This window comes from Bos javanicus, chromosome 14 (genome assembly GCF_032452875.1).
Source record: "Bos javanicus breed banteng chromosome 14, ARS-OSU_banteng_1.0, whole genome shotgun sequence".
Lineage (NCBI taxonomy): Eukaryota > Metazoa > Chordata > Mammalia > Artiodactyla > Bovidae > Bos > Bos javanicus.
In genome coordinates, this window is record NC_083881.1 from 4404629 (window position 1) to 4425458 (window position 20830).

At 45.5% G+C, this 20830-nt stretch overlaps 1 protein-coding gene across 5 annotated transcripts in view; it reads left to right on the forward strand.

The window, feature by feature from the left end:
- The window catches only part of FAM135B (family with sequence similarity 135 member B), a 263682-nt gene that overhangs the window by 155460 nt on the left and 87392 nt on the right, over positions 1-20830 (forward strand). For all 5 annotated transcript variants that reach the window (XM_061438529.1, XM_061438527.1, XM_061438530.1 and 2 more), the window contains exons 4-5: positions 14057-14196; positions 19758-19828. In XM_061438529.1, the coding sequence (XP_061294513.1) occupies positions 14057-14196; positions 19758-19828 (211 nt within the window). The remainder of the gene's footprint in view (positions 1-14056; positions 14197-19757; positions 19829-20830) is intronic.

A 20830-nucleotide genomic window follows, 5' to 3' on the forward strand; every position in this document is an offset into this window, starting at 1 on the left:
GCCTGGAAGGTGATGAGGCTAAACAGAGGCAGGTGGGCTTTGAGGACTATATTAGGGGGAAAAAGCCTTCCCTTTATTCTGGTTTGAAGCAGAGGAGCAGCTTGGTTCTATTTGCATATCGAAAATACACTTCTTTGGAAACATTGTGAAGCTTTGGAACCAGAGACAGGTTGAGCAGACTGAAGGCAATTGAACTGTACAGGTGTGATGCCAGCTAAGAGTGGGCAGGTTGGTTGGTGGTTAGGATAGAGAGAAGTGAGCATTTAATGAGGATCACACATGGAAGGCCAGGGAGATGGTGACTGTCAGATTTCTCGTTCACACGACAGGCTGGCTCATAGAGCCATTTACTAAAATAAGGAACGCCGGATGAGAAACAGGTAGTTTAACATTTTTTTTCCCCTCTAGTTGGGGTTTGCAGAATTTACTTTTGGAGAAGGAAATGGCAACGCACTCCAGTACTCTTGCCTGGAAAATCCCATGGACAGAGAAGCCTGGTAGGCTACAGTCCATGGGGTCGCAAAGAGTCGGATATGAATTTACTTTGGAACATGTTAAGTATGTGGTGCCTTTGAAAATCCAAACAGAAGATCACAACTAGATAACCGGCCTTAGAGGTCTTGAACGTTGAGAAGTCTGGGTGATTAATAGATGCATAGATTTCGTTGGCTGGCTATGTGCTACATTTTATGTACAGGACTTAGAGAATGCGTGAAACAGGCAAATGTAGTTCAGTCACAGGGCTTACCTTCTGTTGGAAGAGAAGACAGTCAATATGCCTCCAATGATACCGTAAGATTTAAGGTAACACCAACTACCATAAGGGAGGTAGGGAGTGATGCTGAGGATGGCAGAGAGGCGGCTGTGATAAGGAGGCAGAGGAAAGTTACCCAAGCATCAAGAGGAAACTGGTGGGACTTGATCTAACCGAGACAATGGGAAGAGAGTATTTTAAGGAAGAAGAGTTGACCAACTTTGCAGAATGCTTCTGAGGATTGAAGTACGATGTGCACTAGAACTTTCCTGAAAATCTTGCAGGCAGGTAGAGCATTCATCACCTTGATAGGAGTTCTTTGGGCGGTGAGAAGGGTCCAGAAACTATATTTGGGGGAGACACTGAAGTGTGAGTAAAACGATGAAGAAATGGAGACAGTCAGTAGGGGCATTCTTTGGGTAAGTGTCACTGCCATGGCATGGAGGCAGACAGAGAGGTTGCCAGAAGGGCTGTGAGTTTGGGCTATTTGTATTTTATTTCTAAAGAGAGAAAGTTGACTTCATTTCAAAGCCATTGGGAAGGATCTAGTCTGGGAGAAGTTAAACCCGTAAAATAAAGTAGGGAAAGTCATTGAAATTCTCTAGTCATTAAAGGTTTACTTTTGTCAGTCCCAGTCCAGTGGCTGCTGAGATGAACTACAGGATGACTGAATCCCAAGAAATGCATGCAGACGTGTAAATAAACACTTAGAAGCTAATGTGTGATCATGGGGCTTCTCAGGTGGCACTAGTGGTAAAGAACCCATCTGCCAATGCAGGAGACATAAGAAATGCAGGTTTGATCCCTGGGTTGGGAAGATCCCCTGGAGGAGGGCATGGCAACATGCTCCAGTATTCTTGCCTCGAGAAAACCCATGGAGAGAGGAGCCTGGTGGGCTACAGTCCATAGGGTCCCAAAGAGTCGGACAGGACTGATGTAACTGAGCATTTGTGATCATTGGACATGTGCTGCTATGGTGGCCCAGCCTTGGGGGAGGACGTCCAGCAGTGAGCTGCCCCCGCCCCCACATCCTGACCCCAGCTCATGCCAGTTAGGTGATTGTGGTCATGGCACACATCAGTGGATTTGCGCTATCCTCTCTTCACCAGGGTGGAGATGTTGAGAAAAATGAGCCTGAGAGAAGAGGCCATCTGGTAATTGAATCTAAAGCTTCAATAATTAATTCTGAGGCTCTAGGCCTAGGCGTGCATTGATTTTGGAGCCAACTGGCTAAGCGTTGGCTGACACCCAGCCAGGTGCTGCTGGTCACCTGGATGCTCTTTATAGAATTTTGGATGCTGTTTTGGATGCCGTTTATAGAATTTGCTCAGACACAAAGGCACTAAAGCATCCTTGGAAATAGTCCTTTGGTGCCCCACTGAGCATCGAGGGAGGGCACTGTGGGACGGGAGGAAGGCCCTGGACTTGGAGGTTGAATTCTGGGTCCTGATACTAGTTCTGCCCTTGGGCTGGGTCTGCCATCTTCTTGAGCCTCCCAGTTCCTTTCTGAAATGGATTTACAGAACTATGTTATTTTCTCTTTGCTCTTAGTCCCCGTATTTGTGTGTAGATTCTCGTCTGTGAAATGGGTTTATAGAGCTATGTGCTTTCCTTTTAGCTATTAGTCCCCACATTGATGTGTGGATTCTCGGACTTAGGATAGTGGCTCAGACAAAAAAAGAAAAATTTGCCTTCCTCAGTGAGGACTCAGTCTACCTTTGGGGGTAGCCAGGCAAATGCTCTACCTGCATGTGGGTGAGGATGAGGCGGTGCCAAGTTGAATGAAACAGAAGGTGGGATATGCACAACAAAGGTGTGAATGTGGAAGGATAAAGTGTCTTGTTAATACAAATAATGACCCAGTCACCGTCTTATTTAACTTTCACCATAACGCTTTAGAAGAAGAGATTTTCATGGTTAGTTTATACATGAAGAACATTAGGCTTAAAAAGCAAAAATAATTTGCAGGTGGGTATATAATCAGAAAAACTGAAAAATGCTAATTTGGAGAGATGCCTGCACACCTGTGTTCATAGCAGTACTATTTACAACAGCCAACATATGGAAGCAACCTAAGTATTCCTCAGCAAATGAATGGATGAAGAAAAAAAAATATGTATATATAGAGCGATAATGGAATATTATTCAGCCATAAAAAAGAATGAAATTCTGCCATTAGCAGCAATGTGGATGGACCCAGGGAATATTGTCCTTCATAAAATTTGTCAGACAGACGAAAACAAATACTGTATGATATGACTTAGACGTGGAGTCTAAAATAATGATACAAACAAATAAGCAGAAACAGACTCACATTTAGAAGACAGAGGGAAGAGGGAAGGGAGGACGGACAAGATATGGGTTTGCATTTAACATACATAGGCTACTGTGTATAAAATAAATAAGAAACATATAGTATAGCACAAGGAATTATACCCACTGTCTTGTAATAACCTATAATGCAGTATATACTATACACTACTGGAGGAGGAAGTAGCAACCCACTCTAGTATTCTTGCCTGGGAAATCCCATGGACAGAGAAGCCTGGCAAGCTATAATCCATGGGGTCGCAAAGAGTTGGACACAACTTCATAGCTAAACACACAACAGCTATATGCTATAATTCAGTACATTTTTTAAAAGAATTTTTTTTTTAAAGGCAAGTGAATGGAGAGTGTGAACGTGAATGCAGATCTGATGTCAGAGCCTGGGCTGCTTGTAACTACACTGAAAGTGAAAATCTCCATGAAGAGGTGACATTTGCGAAGAGACACAGGGTTTTGAGATGAGATCCAGGCTATCAATTCACTTAAAAGAGAGTAGTTTTGTGCCTTTTATGCCATGCTCCTTCCTAGAGGCCTGGCGCCTGGGGTATCTAGTGATGGAGATGTTTTGAGCCGGAGAGAGGAGAGCTGGCCCTGGGGTCATTCCCAGTCACACAGACTCGGCTTCTATGTCCTCACGCATACGAGGGCTCTTGGTGCCAATGCACAGCTGAAAGAAAAGATGCTGATGAACAGAAGCTGCAAGACCATCTATGTCCTGGAGGACAGGCTCTCAGGTGTCTCTGGGCTGACACTGAGTTTAGAAGGAAAAGGACTGAGGCAACAACAGCCTGAGAAATCAAGAAGGAAAATGCCTCTAGCTGCAGGGCCTGGTCTCAACAGGAAGGCTGGGCTGACCCCCCACATGGTATGGAGATGCCGTGCTCGTGTTAACCAGGGGATGTGTTCAGCCAATGCATCTGGTAGGAGCAGTTGTCAGAGCAGCCACTGCCCTCCAATTTCTAAGCTGCCCCTTCCCTGGCCGGTTAGCCTGGCCCCTCGCCCAGACCCTGGCATCCCTGTAGTCCGTGGCCCATGAATAAAGGCTTTGTGCCTGGCACAGCAGATGGCCTGCAGGACACTGCTCCTCACTGTGCCTGGAGTGCATTCTGATCAGTTGGTACCTGTCAAACGGACAGGGTCCATGCCCTAACACACAGGAGGCAGGAGTCTAAGCAAGGAGGGTGAGGCATCGGAGGAGAGTCCAGGTGAGAATGGCCTTGACTGGGGGGTTCAGATCAGTTCAGTCTCTCAGTTGTATCTGACTCTTTGTGATCCCATGGACTGCAGCACGCCAGGCTTTCCTGTCCATCACCAGCTCCCGGAGCTTGCTCAAACTCATGTCCATCAAGTCAGTGATGCCATCCAACCATCTCATCCTCTGTCACCCCCTTCTCCTTTTGCCTTCAATCTTTGCCAGCATAAAGGTCTTTTCCAGTGAGTAAGTTCTTCTCATCAGGTGGCCAAAGGATTGGAGTTTCAGTTTCAGCATCAGTCCTTCCAGTGAATATTCAGGACTGATTTCCTTTAGGGTGGACTGGTTGGATCTCCTTGCAGTCCAAGAGTCTTCCCCAACACCACAGTTCAAAAGCATCAATTCTTTGGCACTCAGCTTTCTTTATAGTCCAGCTCTCACATCCTTACATGACTTGGGGGTAGCTCCACTCATTCACAACTTAGGCGGGGGACTGTGGTGGGGTCAACCCTTGGAGAGAGTTGAGGCCTGAGGCTTCAGAGAGCTTGCTGGACTGGTCAGTCTTGGCTCAGCCATAGCCCTGGAGCTGGTCTTTTGGAGGGAACTTCAATGTCTATGGAAAAGAAAGGCGGAGTGACCACCCATTCTTATCTACTGAGCAGTGCCTCCGGGGACGCCCTGATATTTTCCTAGTAAATCTCAACTGCCCCTTCCATCCATGGTCTCCCATCAAGGACCAGGTCACCTTGGGCTGGAGAAGGGCTCCGCGCTCCCTGGAACACGCCAGGACCATGGCTGGGCGGGGACGCTGCAGCTCTTACAAATATTTGATTAGCTGCAATTGTGCTATACTTAGTTCTCCTTGCGAAGCATATGGCTGAGACAGATGGCTCGGTCAAGACTGAAGCACATAAACAGGGTTCTTTGCCTCCCATTTGCTGGGTCTCCTGATGACTTTCTACCAGTATGGGATTCAGAGTTAGAAGAGGGAGCTTTGCTTCTACTCTTCTCAGAAAACCCCAGGCTGTATGTTTCAGGCAGACTTAGTGCCGGCTGTTTGTAAGGGAGCAGGGTAGGTGTGGGTGACAGGTCATCATGAGGACAGAGCAGGAAACAGAGCCAGCTTCTGGGACCCAGCTGCTGGAGCCCAGATCTAGTTCATGTCCACAAATGTTTATGAAACACGGCTGCCAAGTTCTCAGGAATTGGATCCCTCAGCCTTGGTCAGTCATGCGTTTTATAAATATTTGCCCAACTTGGACACCAGGAAAAGAGTTGCTTCTGTGCTGCGTAAACCCTTACCTGGACTGCAAGCCTCCAAAGTGTTCACTTAAGGCCGGTTCCACCATAGTAAATAATTTAGATTTTATTTCAAGTGCGATGGGGTTTGATGAAGTCTGGTTGAGATTTTACAGTAATCAACTGAAGAGTAGTAATAGTAGAAGTAGAAATAAAGTTTTCCATGTTGTCTATTGAGAAAAAATTATGAAGTGACCCAGAATGGGTTCATCAGAACCACATTTTGAATGCAAACTCGCAGGATTTGTGCAAGATTGGATACAAGGCTGAGGGAGGCAGAGGAATCGATGAAGAGTAGGAAGTGTGTTACTCTTTGTGGTTAAGTTTTTGGGTAAGGGACACATGCGGGAAACACAACCATCTGAAGGCTCTGTATTGGATTATGTAAGTTTATGGTGTGGATTTAACACCAGAGGAATAATGTCAAGTGAGCAAGGGATCAGGTCTGCTTGAGAGAGCAATGGAGCTGGAGTCAGACATTTGAGGGCCCTGAGCTTGTAGGTGGCATATTGTTTTGTCTTGGATTGTTTAATTGCTGAGTCATGTCTGACTCTTTGGAGACCCATGGACTGCAGCACACCGGCTCCTCTGTCCTCCACCATCTCCTGGAGTTGTCTCAAACTAAGTCCATTGGGTCAGTGATGCTATCTTACCATCTCATCGTCTGCCATCCACTTCTTTTGCCCTCAGTCTTTTCCAGCATCAGGGTCTTTTCCAATGAGTGCCATATAAAATCTTGGAAACAGTGAGACCTGGAGGGAGGTTACAACCCAGAGACAGGAGGGGCAGGAGAAGCAGGAGATTCCTAGGGGGAGTTGGGGGATGAGAGGGAAAGCATGAACTTAGCTACTTTCAGTCAGCAGGCAAGTGGGGTGAAATAAGGAGTCTTCATCTGTCCACCCTGTTGAGTCAGATCTTTATTATCATCTTTTGTCTGTGAAGGAACTAAGGCTGGGAGAGCTAACATCTCACCGAAGGACTCCCAGCAAGTCAACAGGGAGATCCCCGATGCTCTGTCTTTCCAGGCATCACCCACTGCCCTGGTCCAAGCCCACTCTCTTCCCAGCATCAAGAAACAGTTGAGGGGACTTCCCTGATGGTCCGGTGGTTAAGACTCCACGTCTCCAATGTGGGGGACATGGGTTTGATCCCTGGTCAGGGAGCTAAGATCTCATGAGCCTCACAGCCAAAAAAAGACAAGAACAGTTCAGATATTATGAAATGCAATGAGACATTTGTCCATCTGATCATAATAAAGATCCAAACGAAAAAGAAACAATTAGGGGGTCTCCCTCCCACTACCCCAAGAGTTCTGCTAGAAGCTGCTGGAATTCCTTTCTGGATAATGTTTTATCATCGTATCAGCAATACCCTCCTCCCCCATCCAGTGGTGTATTCACTGCCATCTCTCCCATGGTGGCTTAGTCGCTCAGTCGTGTCTGACCCTTGTGACCCCATGGACTGTGGCCCACAAGGCTCCTCTGTCCTTAGGATTCTTTAGGCAAGAATACTGGAGGGGGTTGCCATTTCCTTCTCCAGGGGATCTTCGCAACCCAGGGATCAAACCCAGGTCTCCTGCACTGCAGAATCTTTACCGACTGAGTTACCAGCGAAGCTCTGCCTTCTCTCCGAGTGCCTGTTAACATGACTCTCTGCACAGTAATCTGGGTATTCAACCCTCCCTACCCTTGAGCACCCATCCCCCATCACAGGGGGAGGAAACCCAGTTGCAGACCAGGTACACTCCTGTTAACAGGTGTGTGAGGTACACGTGACAGTGGCCTGAGAAAATCCGCATCTTGGAACTCTTTCCATTTCTTGTCTTTACAAAAGTGAGAGGGACAAGGCCATGGACTGGGCTCTAATTAGAATACAAATGGAAACACCTGAGACTGCAGAGGGTTAGGACGGATCAGAAGGAAGCCCAGCAGGGAAACCACTGGGTGATTGGAGTGTGTTAGAGGTGACCCGCTGGTCTTTTACTTCTGAAATTACATAGCAACACACGTTATTGGCTAATAAAGTGTTATCAAGTGCTGGCCTTTCTGGGCTCATTCTAATAGGTAGGTGACAAGGGTTTATAATTAAGTCATTAAGCCCACTCAGTGTTGATGGGAGGATGCTCATGGCTAAATTACATCAGCAGCCCTTGTTCATTTTCAGCAATTTAAGTGTATTGTTTTTTTCCTGTATTCTTTGGTTTGGTCACTCTCCTTCTGCAGGGATGGATTTCTGCCAGGCCACAATCTCTGCTTTGAAACTTGAGTTTTCTTGCAGACTAAGATTGGAGTCAAGTGTCCTGGGAACTGAGCTACACTCAATGTAGGGAACCTTCCAAAAGCCATCCCTCTTCATCCCCGCCCTCATTGATAACTAATTGATTGATGGACTCGGTGAATATTTGTTTGGATATAACACTCAAGCCCCGCTGTTCCATCATGCTAGGACTTCAGTTCTTTTTCTGCAAAACAGAAGTGGGTAACGAGTTGGGATTTTGTGATGGAGTAACATAAGTGTGATGAGAGAAAAAAGAAGTTGGAAAATATTGCATTAAACATTGCAGACCATTCCTTACTGTTGGTGTACCATGATCAGTAACTGGCATTATGTCTAGCATTGCCTGTGGGGTCATTTAGTTACATAGTTAATGAGTAAATAAGCTCAGAAATGAAAGAATGAAAAGAAACACACGATTTGGAGTCGCCATGACATTTGCTGCTGAGGATGTGAGGGCAGGAGGAGAAGGGGCTGACAGAGGATGAGTGGTTGGATGGCATCATCTCCTCAATGGACATGAGTCTGAGCAAACTCTGTGTGTGTGAATTGCTCAGTCGTGTCTGACTCTTTGCAAACCCATGGACTGTAGCCCACCAGGCTCCTCTGTCCATGGGATTTTCTAAGCAAAACTACTGAACTGTGTTGCCATTTCCTTCTCCAGGGTATCTTCCCGACCCAGGGATCAAACCCAAGTCACCTGCAGTGAAGGCAGATTCTTTACCTTCTGAGCTATGAGGGAAGCCCTAACTGGGAAATAGTGAAGGATAGGGAAGCCTGGCGAGCTGCAGACTTGGGCACGCTTAGTGACTGAACAGCAACAACCACAGTGTAACATAGCCCTATGATCCTGAGTCCCTCCAAAGGAAGTGAAGAACTCTCATCCTCAAGGTCAAGTGAGAGTATCTTATTCTCTGGAGAAACAGTGACCATCTGGTTCAGGCGGCTTTTTTCTTCTGCCTGTTCTTTGAAACGGTTGGAAACAATAACGAAGCTTGGCTTCAGGGTTATTTTATATTATTATTATATCCCTTATTATAAAGAAGGGACTTTCTGTTCTTCCTGTTCCTAGAAATGGCCAGCAAATAATCTAATGTAAAGAGTCATCATCCTTGTCATCTTCATAATACCAGGAAATCTGTTGGGTTTTGAGAATTTCACAGTTAAACACACACTTCTTTAATCCTCGTCTCATCTGGACCTGACACTGATTGTGTCAAATAAGCAGGGCATGACTTTTGCCTCATTTAAGCTCCTGTTTACTGTCCTGCCTGAGGCCACACAGCAAGAAAGTAGCAGGGGTGAGCCTAGAACATCTCTGTTTGCTTTACTGAAGGAGAGCCTGTTCTAAGCCATAAAAAATTCAAGGTCATGACCTTGAGTTGTTCATAACCTTGAATTGTTCATAATCGGACTTGGCTTTTACAACTTCCCTGAACTCTAATATTCTGGAAAGTTGTCCCACATGAATGTGTCCTGGGTTACAAGAAATATCATGACAACTTCTTAGCATCTTTGTTTTCAAATAGCCTAGACCTCACCCAGACATCGTCAGGCCTGGAGGGTTGGGAGGGTTTCCCCCAGAGTTTTGACTGCTTAGCACAGACCTGATTCTCTGGGGGGCTCCTGTGTGCACGCAGAGTCATGGCCATCTGCTTGGAATGGGAGAGGGAGCTCAGGCTACAAGCCAGTGCCCTTGAGAGCATCCTGGCTTGGACTCTGGGACAGAGGGTCTCTGCCAGATCAGCAGCACCTGTGCTTCGTAATCTGTGCTCTCGGAGCCATGTGGGGCTGGAGGGAGATCTCCGCGGAGGGAAGGTGGTTGTTTGAGTTGTAGGCATTTAGAGGCACATAAATATGCAAAGTATTGATATCACTCATTTTTGGGGAAAAGAAATAGCAGAACCCAAAAGTGTTTTACTCTTGCTTTCTGGTTTGAAGTTCCAGATTGAACTATTTCCTTTGGACAGTGGGAGTCATTGGAAAGCTCCTCTCCTTCATCTACCTGCTCACTTGTTTCTACTCGTCTCCCCTCCCTTCTGTTCCCTTCTCTTGATCCACCCACCTTCTTTCCATCAATCTTGTTTTCCCTCAAAGTTCTAACTCTCCTTGTATATCCTCATCCATGATATTGATCCTGACATGTAAAAAATGAGACACATATTTGGGAAGACTCTAAGCTACATCTTCTCATTGGACCAGTGGTCTGGTCACCAAATATGCAAAAAGCAGTCTAAAGATAACCTCTAGGTCTTTCCATGTTGCTGCAAACAGCATCGTTTCATCCTTTTTTATGGCTGAGTAATATTCCTTTGTGGTTTCTCTGGTGGTTCAGAGGTAGAGAATCCACCTGCAATGCAGGAGATGAGGCTTTGATCTCTGGCTCAGGGATATTCCTTGGAGGAGGAAAAGGCAACCTAATCTAATATTGTTGGTGGGAAAATCCCATGGACAGAGGAACCTGGTAGGCCCAGTCCATGGAGATGCAAAGAGTTGAACCTGACTGAACATGCGTGAAATATTCCATTGTATATTTGTACCACATCTTCTTTATCCATTCCTCTGTTGATGGCCATCTAGGTTGCTTCTGTGACTTGGCAATAGTGAAATAAGTCAGAGAAAGACAAACATCATATAAAATCATTTATATATAGAATCTAATTAAAATGAGGCAAATGCACTTATTTATAAAACATAAACACAAATTTCGAAAACAAACTTATGGTTAACAAAGGTCAAACATGGCTGGGAGGGATAAATTAGGAGCCTGGGATTAATATTCACTACTATATATAGAATGGATAACCAGTGAGACCTACTGTTATAGCATGAGGAACTCAATATTCTGTACTAATCTATATGGGAAAAGAATCTGAAAAAGATGAATATATGTATATGTATAACAGAATCACTTTACTGTACACCTGAAACTAACACACTATTGTAAATCAACTATATTCCAACAGAATTAAGAAAAAAGTGAGTCAGAATATTTGAAATAACACTTGGGATATGCCAAGACATGTTCTTTTCACTAATGTAAAAAATATTAAACTGTGGAAAGAGGAAATGAGCATCATTTCAACAACAACAAAAAACAGTTGAAATAGAAAAGTGACTTTTACCCAGCAGCTGGGAAGGGGCAGCCTCCCAAAGTCTGAACAAGGTCTTTCAGCACAGAGAGAGCGGGCACCACCTTCACCTCTGGGTGCCCAGTACCTGGTGCATGAGAGGGTGCAGAGCACCGGGTGTGAACGAGCACCCTCTGTCTGCCAAGGAAGGTTCTGTGAACTAGCAAGAGAGCCAATCATAGAAAATTCAGGAAGTGGCCTTGCAGAAAGTCAGGAAGAGGGAGCCAGGATAATGAGCAAGGTGTCCAAGTGTGGGTTGTCATTGTCGAAGAAGGGAGAATCCTGGTGGGAACAAAGCTGGCAGGCACTGTCACAGTGATGCCCACAAGCCCAGAGGGTGCCTTGTGATCAGTGAACCTTCCTTGGCAAGGAGGCACTTGTTTATGCCCTGGTTACTAGTGATGAGAAAATGCCACAGGTCCCACAGGGCATCAGAAATGCCTCATCCTGGGCTTAATGGGGCATCTTGGGATGTGAGGGTCTCCTGTAAATACTGCTAAGTCCTGTTTGTCAATCTGCTGAAAAATCAGAGGAGCTCAGTCTCACGTATGTAGCCATTGGAAATGCATTCAACAGAAAGGTGCTACGACTTTTCTCGAAACACAATTGAAAAATCATCCTCCTGTATTTTGCATGTCAGCCACGTGCCTGGTCTTCAGATCTTGATTTATTTTATCCTCTTTGGTCTACACTGATCACAGAAGGTCAATGTGTGGAGATGCCCATTTTTCACATGGAAAGCTGCTCTTACAAGGAATGATGTCACTCGCCCAAGAAGGCAAGTGATTGAACTGTTTTGCTGGCTGTCCCTCCAGGTATTAGACGGCTCTGCATTGCTCTGACCTTCAGAGTATTTACTCCATCCATCCTTGGGCATGATGTCAGTCTGACTTATAGATCAACCTGGCCTTGACAGTGATAGAGAAAGGTCTGGTGCAGCAAATAAAAACAGAAAGGCACTTGCACACAAGGATCATTTCTGTTTAAAAACCACATCAATTTGAATCCAACAGGTCTAAATAGGGCTGCATTGAGCCAGTAATTTTATTTCCTTCATGATGAAGTGCCAATCTGAGCGGCCGTGGAAACAACCTGGGATTTTACATTTCTTTTTTTCTCCCTCCTCTGAAGCAACAAGGCAGGTGTGCAGCGTCACTGCGCATGGGGTGGCGGCCGTGACCGTGTGTCCCTGTTTCTGAGGGACAGTTTGAGCCAGCTGGGGACATTGCACAAGGCACTCAAGCTGTTTCCCCTTGCTGGTTGAGCTCATTTTTAAAAACATTTTCTTGCTTCCTCTGGCAGTCACATTAGTTGTTTCTCAAGAGAGCTTACCTTTTGCTAGGAAACGGGTGTGTTTAAAAATTAGGCATTTATTCATTTTGGGTTGCACTGAGTCTTTGTTGCTGCACGGGCTTCAGTTGTGGTGAGCGGAGGCTGCTCTGCATTGCGGTGCGCAGGCTTCTTATTGGGGTGGCTTCTCTTGGTGCAGAGCACAGGCTCTGGGTGTGCTGGCTCCAGTAGCTGCAGCAGGCTCGATAATCGCGGCGCTTGGGCTCTACAGCGTGGGCTCAGTAGTTGTGGCACGCGGGCCCCGTTGCTCCGTGGCATGTGGAATGCTCCCGGGCCAGGGGCCGAGCCTGTGCCCCCTGCATTGGCAGGCAGACTCCCACCCACTGTGCCACCAGGGAAGTCTGAAATGGGAGCATTTTGCTCATTCACCGGAGACTTCTCTTCCCGGATGTTATACATAGACCTGAGAATGGGTCCACACAGCACCTTCTCCTGTAGCAACCGACGGGACACCTGCCTCCTCCTCTTTGCACCTTGGTCTCTTCATCTGTGATGAGGACTTACCCTAGCAATTTTCTGTAAGGACTAAGGAAAGAAACACATTTAAAAAATATGTTGGAAGCTGTAAAATACCACTTGTTTGGCCATTATTATGAATGCATAATGATTACTTTATATAAATATTAATATTATTGATTTTAGAAGATTTCTAGATTTTTCTAACTGTGCAGTTTAAGTGATTTGGAGGAATTCACCTATTTTTCTCTCCATAGTAATTCTGATCAATGGACACAGGAAGATCCTGAAATTCAACTTAACTCTGAGTCAGTGTTTAGGGATTAGGGTACATTTAGAACCCATTCTAGTATTCTTGCCTGGGAATCCCATGAACAGAGTAGCCTGTGTAGGGTCATAGACAGAGGAGCCTGTATAGGGTCATGGACAGAGGAGCTTGTATAGGATCGCCAAGAGTCGGACACGATTGAGCATGCATGCACAGAATGTATCAGAGGACATGAAGTTGAACAGATTCCTTAATAAACTGGATATCTAGTATAATGAGAATTAACACATTTATCTAAAATGAAAGACAGATTATCCTTCATATCTTGTGTGGTATGTAAGCCACATTTTCAGGAGAGAGAGATTCTGTGGGCACTAGGGCATCTCTGGAGAAGGGAGGGCAATTTCTGTCTTTATCTCTGTGTTATTATCTCTTGGAGAGGGGGATTAAGGAAGACATTATGGAGGAAGGGGTGTGTAAGCAAGAGAAGAATTTCACAGGTACTAATTTCTAGCCAGGGGCTTCCCTGGTGACTCAGATGGTAAAGAATTTGCCTGCAATGTGAGAGACCCAAGTTTGATCCCAGCATTGAGAAGATCCCCTGGAGAAGGGAATGGCAGCCCACTCCAATATTCTTGCCTGGAGAATTCCATGGGCAGAGGAGCCTGGCAGGTTGCTGTCCATAGGGTTGCACAGAGTTGGACACAACTGAGCCACTAACACTTTCTCACTTTCACTGTCCAGCCAAGGAGCGTTGCCCATGTGATGGCAAGTGATTTTGCTAAGATCTCACGACTTACAAAGGATTGAACAATGTTCTTTCTGACATTTGGTGACCATAAATCTTCCATGATGGAGTCGTGTTCATCTGTAGACCTTGGTCTTTGGGAATTGAAATGCAGTTTGGGGCCACTGCTTTCCTTGAGCTGGACTGATAGCCCAAAAGGCTGAGGATCCAGGGCAGGACGGGAGTTCATGGGCTTCTACCGGTTCTTGTTTTGTAGACAGCAGCAGCCCACACTCAGCTTGCGTCCACGACAGCACCTTGCGCAGCCGGGTCTTCCAGATCTTATACAGGAACGAGGAGGTGCCCATCAATGATGCCGTGATCTTCCGAGCTCATCTGCTCTTAGACGGTGAAAGGGTAAGTCCTGAGCCTACCACCAGCCACAAGTGCTGAGTCCTCCTGTGCCTTTTGTACCCATTGCTAGGAGCCTGCCAAGTCGCTTCAGTTACGCTGACTCTTTGCAACCGTATGGACTGTAGTCTGCCAGGCTCCTCTGTCCATGGGATTCTCCAGGCAAGAATACTGGAGTGGGTTGCCATGCCCTCCTCCAGGGGAATCTTCCTGACCCAGGGATCAAACCCATGTCTCTTATGTTTCCTTTATTGGCAGGTGATTTATTTACCACTGTGCCACCTGGGAAGCCCCATTGCTAGGAGAATGGGGTGCAAAGAAGATGCTCTGGGTTGGTTCTGAAATCTGACAGATCAGGACTTGGGATTTTAGAGCATTCCTGCACTTCCTGATTTAGCCAGTTTTGTACTCATTCTTTTGTTCATTTACTTGCTTGTTTCATGTACCAAGTGAATCCTGTTGACTAACTTGCTGGGTCTCTGTCAGTGGGTCAATCAGCAAGTGTTTGCTGAGTACCTACTTTGTGAAGGGATGTGGGGCAGGCCCTCAGATGATGAGAAAGCCTGAAGAAGGCACCAGGAGTACTCCCTCAAAGGATGGATGCTTCATCAGAAAAAAGACATACAGACAGGCACTGGTAGCTGGAAAGACTCTTGAGAGTCCCTTAGACTGCAAGGAGATCAAACCAGTCAATCCTAAGGGGAATCAACCCTGAATATTCATGGGAAGGACTGATGCTGAAGCTGAAAGTCCAATACTTTGGCCACCTAAAGTGAAGAGCTGACTTATTGGAAAAACTCCTGAGTTGGGAAAGACTGAAGGCAAAAGGAGAAAGGGGTAGGGGAGGATGAGATGGTTAGATAGCATCACTGACTCAATGGACATGAATTTGAGCAATCTCCAAGTGACAGCGAAGGACAGAGGAGCCTAGCGTGCCGCCGTCCATGGGTTGCAGAGTCAGACACGACTTAGCGACTGAACAGCAACTAGTAGCTGAGATGCATGTGCCACTGTATCTGCAGATGAGCACAGGGCACGGAGGATGGAGGGGAACTCTGCAGGGAGACATTGATGCCTTCACAACGAAGCCGGCTTTGAGATGCCAGGACTAAGACTTCCTCAGACTAAGAGAAAGATGAAGGGCATCCCATACAGGGGGAACAGTATGAGTCAAAGCCCAGAGGCCTTGGAGCCAGGCATCCCTGGAGAGGGTGCCACTAGAACAGAGGCCCTGAGGTAGGGATGGGAAGGTGGTGAGGAATCCTGCCGTTACTAAACCCCAAGGTACCCAACCATCATCACTGGTTGCTTTCTTTACGTTCTCCCCACACCTTTGTAAATCAACTCTGTTTAATGAACTGAAGCCATCATCTACTTCTTTCCTGGACTCTGGTGGGTACAGGCCATTTAGGCAAAGATAACTAGAGGTGGTTTTGGGGGCTCAGGGACTCCCGGTTAGGCTGAATGCCCAAGCTCAGCTTCCCCGAATTCTACTAAGAGAAGGTCACTTGACTTCTCATGGGCCATTGTCCTTTGGCACATTGATCTCAGAGAGCTTCATGGACAGAATGGTTATGATTGGAGGCTAGGTTTTGGACATGACTCAGGTCTCTCAGTCATTATTCCATTTGAATTCCATCAGACTCTCTTTCCTGCCCCTATGAGTTCAAATCTTTTCAAGGTTTGCACTCAACACTCGAGTTGAGATCACATGAGGTCGCCACAAGCCAAGTTCTGAGCATGAACGGGGCATGTTTGCCAGCACTTAGTCCTGTGTTCATTTTGTACAAGACGTTGTTCCTATGGAACACTGTGTTTTCTTCTGTGTGGAAAGTCACTTATCTTTACTAGCTAATAATTTATTATTGTGTTGGGGTTAATCTTTATGGCAGCAAACAGTGTTATCATTAATCATTGCATCTGGATGAGTGACAATTAGAGTTAATTAGATATGTTCATAAAAGCTGTATCTCTGGAATGGATGTGTTAGCTCTAGGGAGTGTCTGTTTATGGTAGCCAAAGCATTGCGTATGGCCAGGAGGCCAGAGTTCATGGTCACACATGCACACAGTCCTGGGTGTGAGCAGTAGGCGTATGCAGTGCTGACACAGGCAGCACACAATGTGCTACGGTAAGTGCAGAATGGCCTTTCTTCACACACTTTTATGTGCTTTTTCTTGCGTAGTTACACAAAAGCAGTGATCTATGGAGTAAGAGTGGGCTTCCCCGCTGAGTGGGCACAGTGGTAAAGAATCTGCCTGCAGTACAGGAGCCACTGGAGACTCGGGTTCAACCTTTGGGTTGGGAAGATCCCCTGGAGGAGGACATGGCAACCCACTCCAGTATTCCTGCTTGCAGAATCCCAGGGACAGAGGAGCCTGGTGGGCTACAGTCCATGGGGTTGCAAAAGAATCAGAACGACTTAGCAACTTAGCATGTAGGCAAGGAGTGTAAGCATAATCATTTTACCCCCAATTTACAGATGAAAAACAAACTTAGGTTGGTTGGCCCAAGGTCACACAGATGCTAAAAGACAGAGCAAGATCTGCACCCATGTAACTTGGCTTCCAAAGCTGCTTTCTTATCCCCTCAGCTGTGGTACAGCTCAGAAAAGAGGTTCATAAGGGAAGAGAAGACACAAGAATTACTATTATAAGTGGAGTTGAAATCAGTTACCTTAAACTGTACAACCCACAACACAGGTTAGGCTGAGGGAGAAGACTGAAAAAGTGAGAAACCCTTGACTAAATCTGGACTTTGGACCCACTAACTAGTTAAGCCTTGGAAGTGACTTTCCTACACTGAGTCTCAATTTCTTCATTTGTAACTGGGGAAAATATGTCTTATTTCAGTTATTCCCACATTAAATAAGATAGTGTATGGCAGTGGTATGTGTCCTATATAGTGTCACTACAGAGTAACCCTTCTGTAAATCCTGGCTAGGTTATTGTTTCTATTACAGTATAAAACAGTAGCAAGTCACCCACCTGGGAGGTTGGCATTAACAGATGCAAGCTACTATATATAGGGTGGATAAACCACAAGGTCCTGCTGTATAGCACAGAGAACTATTTCAATAAGCTATGATAAACTGTAATGAAAAAAATGTAAAAAAAGAATGTATACGTATATACATTCTTTTTTATAGTTTTTACTTATATTGTACTTACATATTCTTTAACATATATGTATGTACTATAACATTCTTTTAAAACGTTTTTATGTTCTTTATATATTATGCATATATACACACACATATTTTATATATATATACACACACACATGACTGAATCACTTTGCTAAGTAGCAGAAATTAACATTGTAAGTCAGCTCTTCTTCAATTAAACAAAAAAAACACCCTTGAAAGGAAGCCATCTCTTTAACCAGAATAAGGCAGGGCAATGGAAGAGCAAGTTTGTGTGTGTGTGTGTGTGTGTGTGTGTGTGCGCATGTGAGAGTGTGTATTTGGAGAGAGAGGCAGGTAATGAAGAAATGAGAGAAGTGAATGGTTCAAGAAACTAGTGACTGCCTTCTGGAGCATCTTGCAATTAAAGATGTATTGGGACCTCAGTGAAGTCATAGCCAGGCTCCATCTAGTGACAGCTGATCCTGCTCCTAAATTTCTCTCTTTGCTCCAAAGAGCCTTGCAGCAAGTTTAAAACTGGAGCCTACAGTGAATTTTTGTTCAGTAGACAAATGCGTGCTCCGAGGTGGTTAGGAGGGCTGGTTTTGCCAGTCTCACTCCCCAGGGGCTGGTGACAAGAGGCTGAGTTGCTTGGGTTTTGTGTATAAAGCGGGGTGCATGATTATGCAAAACAAAGCTAAGAGAGGAAGTTATTCATAGCTCTCAGATTCAGCAAAATGTGAACTTTGAAATGCTTAGATTTTTTTTTCACAAATTTTAAAACCCTGGGAAGCTAAAGATAAATTTCATCCATATGTCTCTGCCTAAGTTATGCTTAACCAGGAACATGCTTCCGAAGAGGCTTTTGGGTAGGAGACTTCCATCCCTGCAGAATGAGGGCACTCTTGTAAAGAAACAGAATCTAGAGGTGGGGGTGGAGAAGAAACACATTTATTCATGAATGCTCTTCACATGGGGGGCATTTTTCCTGGAGCTGTGGATCCAGAATGGATTAAGCCTAGTCTGTCCCTTAATGATATCAGATTACAGGGGACACTAGGCAAGAAAGTGGCCAGAGGGGTTTAGCCACAGGCAGATGGAGTTTCTCAGTGAGTCCCCTGAGCCAAGTGGAGCTTCTGAATGCCAGCTCAGCGTGGCCAGATCCGGGGATTGTTTTTTCAGAAGCTGGAAACCTGCGATGGAAATGTGAAAACTGCCTGATTCCTAAGTGTTTTCTGCTTGTTCAAAACACAGTAAGAAATGTGATGAGGACTAAACAGAAGGTGTCCGCAGCTAACATTGTTGTTGTTCAGTCGCTAAGTCATGTCTGACTCTTGGCAAACCCATGGATTGCAGCACTCCAGTCTCCTCCGTCCTCCCCTATCTCCTGGAGTCTGCTCAAATTCATGTCCATTGAGAAGTTAATATTGGGTTGGCTAGAAAGTTCGTTTGGGTTTTTATGTACCATGTTATGAACTTCTTGGCCAACCTGATATTTGTCTCATGGGCTTGTAACCCCAAAGTTATAAAGCTGAGACGATTTTATAGGAAGCATTGAATGCTAAGATAGAAAACAACAATAACATGGTTTTGCGGTTCATGGAGGAGAATGGTCCCATCCGGCCTGAGGGTGAGGAGGAGGTGACCCCTGTCCCAGGCATGTGGTACTCACCTGGGTTTCCTGAATGGGGGCATCAGTGAGATCTGGTTTTTAGCAAGTGACTCCTGGGGTCACCATCTTTTAGGTGTGCGTGAGAAGTTGGCAAGTAGAACAAATAGGTTCCCGTGCTAGTCAAAGAATACGGTGTTTTAAAAGCTGAGAATGGAAACAGTCACAGGTAGGATGTGAAATGCTGAAGTGTCTGAAAGCATAAAAGGCTACATGTAATGGATTGCAAGACAAAAGTGCAGGGTCCGCTTTCTTGTGAAGCTGAGTTGCCTTGGGAAGTGACTTTATTTCCTTCTCTGAACCTGAAGGATAGTGCCAGCCCCTCGAAGGCACCACAAGTAATGCCACCTCCATCATTTTCCCATCTCTAGCCAAGTGGGGTTTCCTCTGTGGAAATTCCCTGCTTTCACCTTTCCAAAGCAGGTGCCAAAGAACCCTTCACCTCTGCTTCTGAAGATTCCAGATCAAATCTCTTTGGGAAATAAGTTTCTCAACAGTCCTGCAAGCTAGAAAACTGACTTAACATTTATTTTCCTGTAAACTGACTTTTCCTGAAATCTGACTGCATAAATCCCTTCCATTTTCCATGTAATATGGACGCCCTGTGCCACCAGAATTCCATAGAACATGGAAATTCTGCTTTACACATAAATGATATTTATTTTGCAATGAGCTTATTATTATTATTATTTAACTTTGGGAAATTGACCACCTCAGTGTTTTCTCTCAACCAGATCTGACTCCTGCAATCCTTAAACGTTGTTTCTCTTCCAGGTGGAAGAAGCGGTAAGTGAAGTCGATTTCCAGCTCAAGGTGGATTTGCACTTTACGGACAGTGAACAACAGTGAGTGTCCTTGGAATCCTTCAAGCGTGATGGTACAATTCCCTCTGCTCAGCCCTTCTCCAGCTCTAGGGTATCTTGATAGCCATGAACCTCAGAACCTCGCTTAGAAACCTGGTTCCTGATCAGCTGAAGAAACGTGGACAAGCAATATCTATGTGGTCATTTCAAGCGGCGTGCCTTTTAGGCAGCTTGCTCAGTGGCTGCAGACACCGACAACTCCTGACTTCCCAGCTTTATTCACTAGCACCTTCTTATCTCCAGCACTCACCCCCATACACTTGCAATGCAGTATTAATTAGGTCTTTAGATGATTGACCCTGCTGCTGCTGCTGCTGCTAAGTCGCTTCAGTCATGTACAACTCTGTGTGACCCCATAGACAGCAGCCCAACCAGGCTTCCCTGTCCCTGGGATTCTCAAGGCAAGAACACTGGAGTGGGTTGCCATTTCCTTCTCCAATGCATGAAAGCGAAGAGTGAAAGTGAAGTCACTCAGTTGTGTCCTACTCTTAGTGACCCCATGAACTGCAGCTCACCAGGCTCCTCCATCCATGGGATTTTCCAGGCAAGAGTACTGGAGTGGGGTGCCATTGCCTTCTCCGATGATTGACCCTATAAGCCTATAAACCTCAAGGCCCCTTCTGCCTCAGAGGAGATTCTGCCTGGATCCTCATCTTTACACTGAATTTTTGCTCTTATGTTTCAACTCTGAAAATCCACTGATGTATAACCTACTGATTCAGTAAGGAATCAACCCTCCTTTTTCTCATAACTGCTTCCTTTAAGCTTGTTCTGTGGCCTCTTCCTTCTACCCTAGGGGTGAAACAGTCATGTCACAGCCTGTTCTTTCATGTCATAAATAGTTCTTTTTTCAGGTATGAAAAAGTCCATTCCCAATGGGGAATGATCCCAATGATTATTGGGATCGGCACTGCCTCTTGGCTCCACTGCACCCCAGCTCCGAGATTTCTCAGGGTGGGAAACTCCCACTGTAGCAAAAGGGTT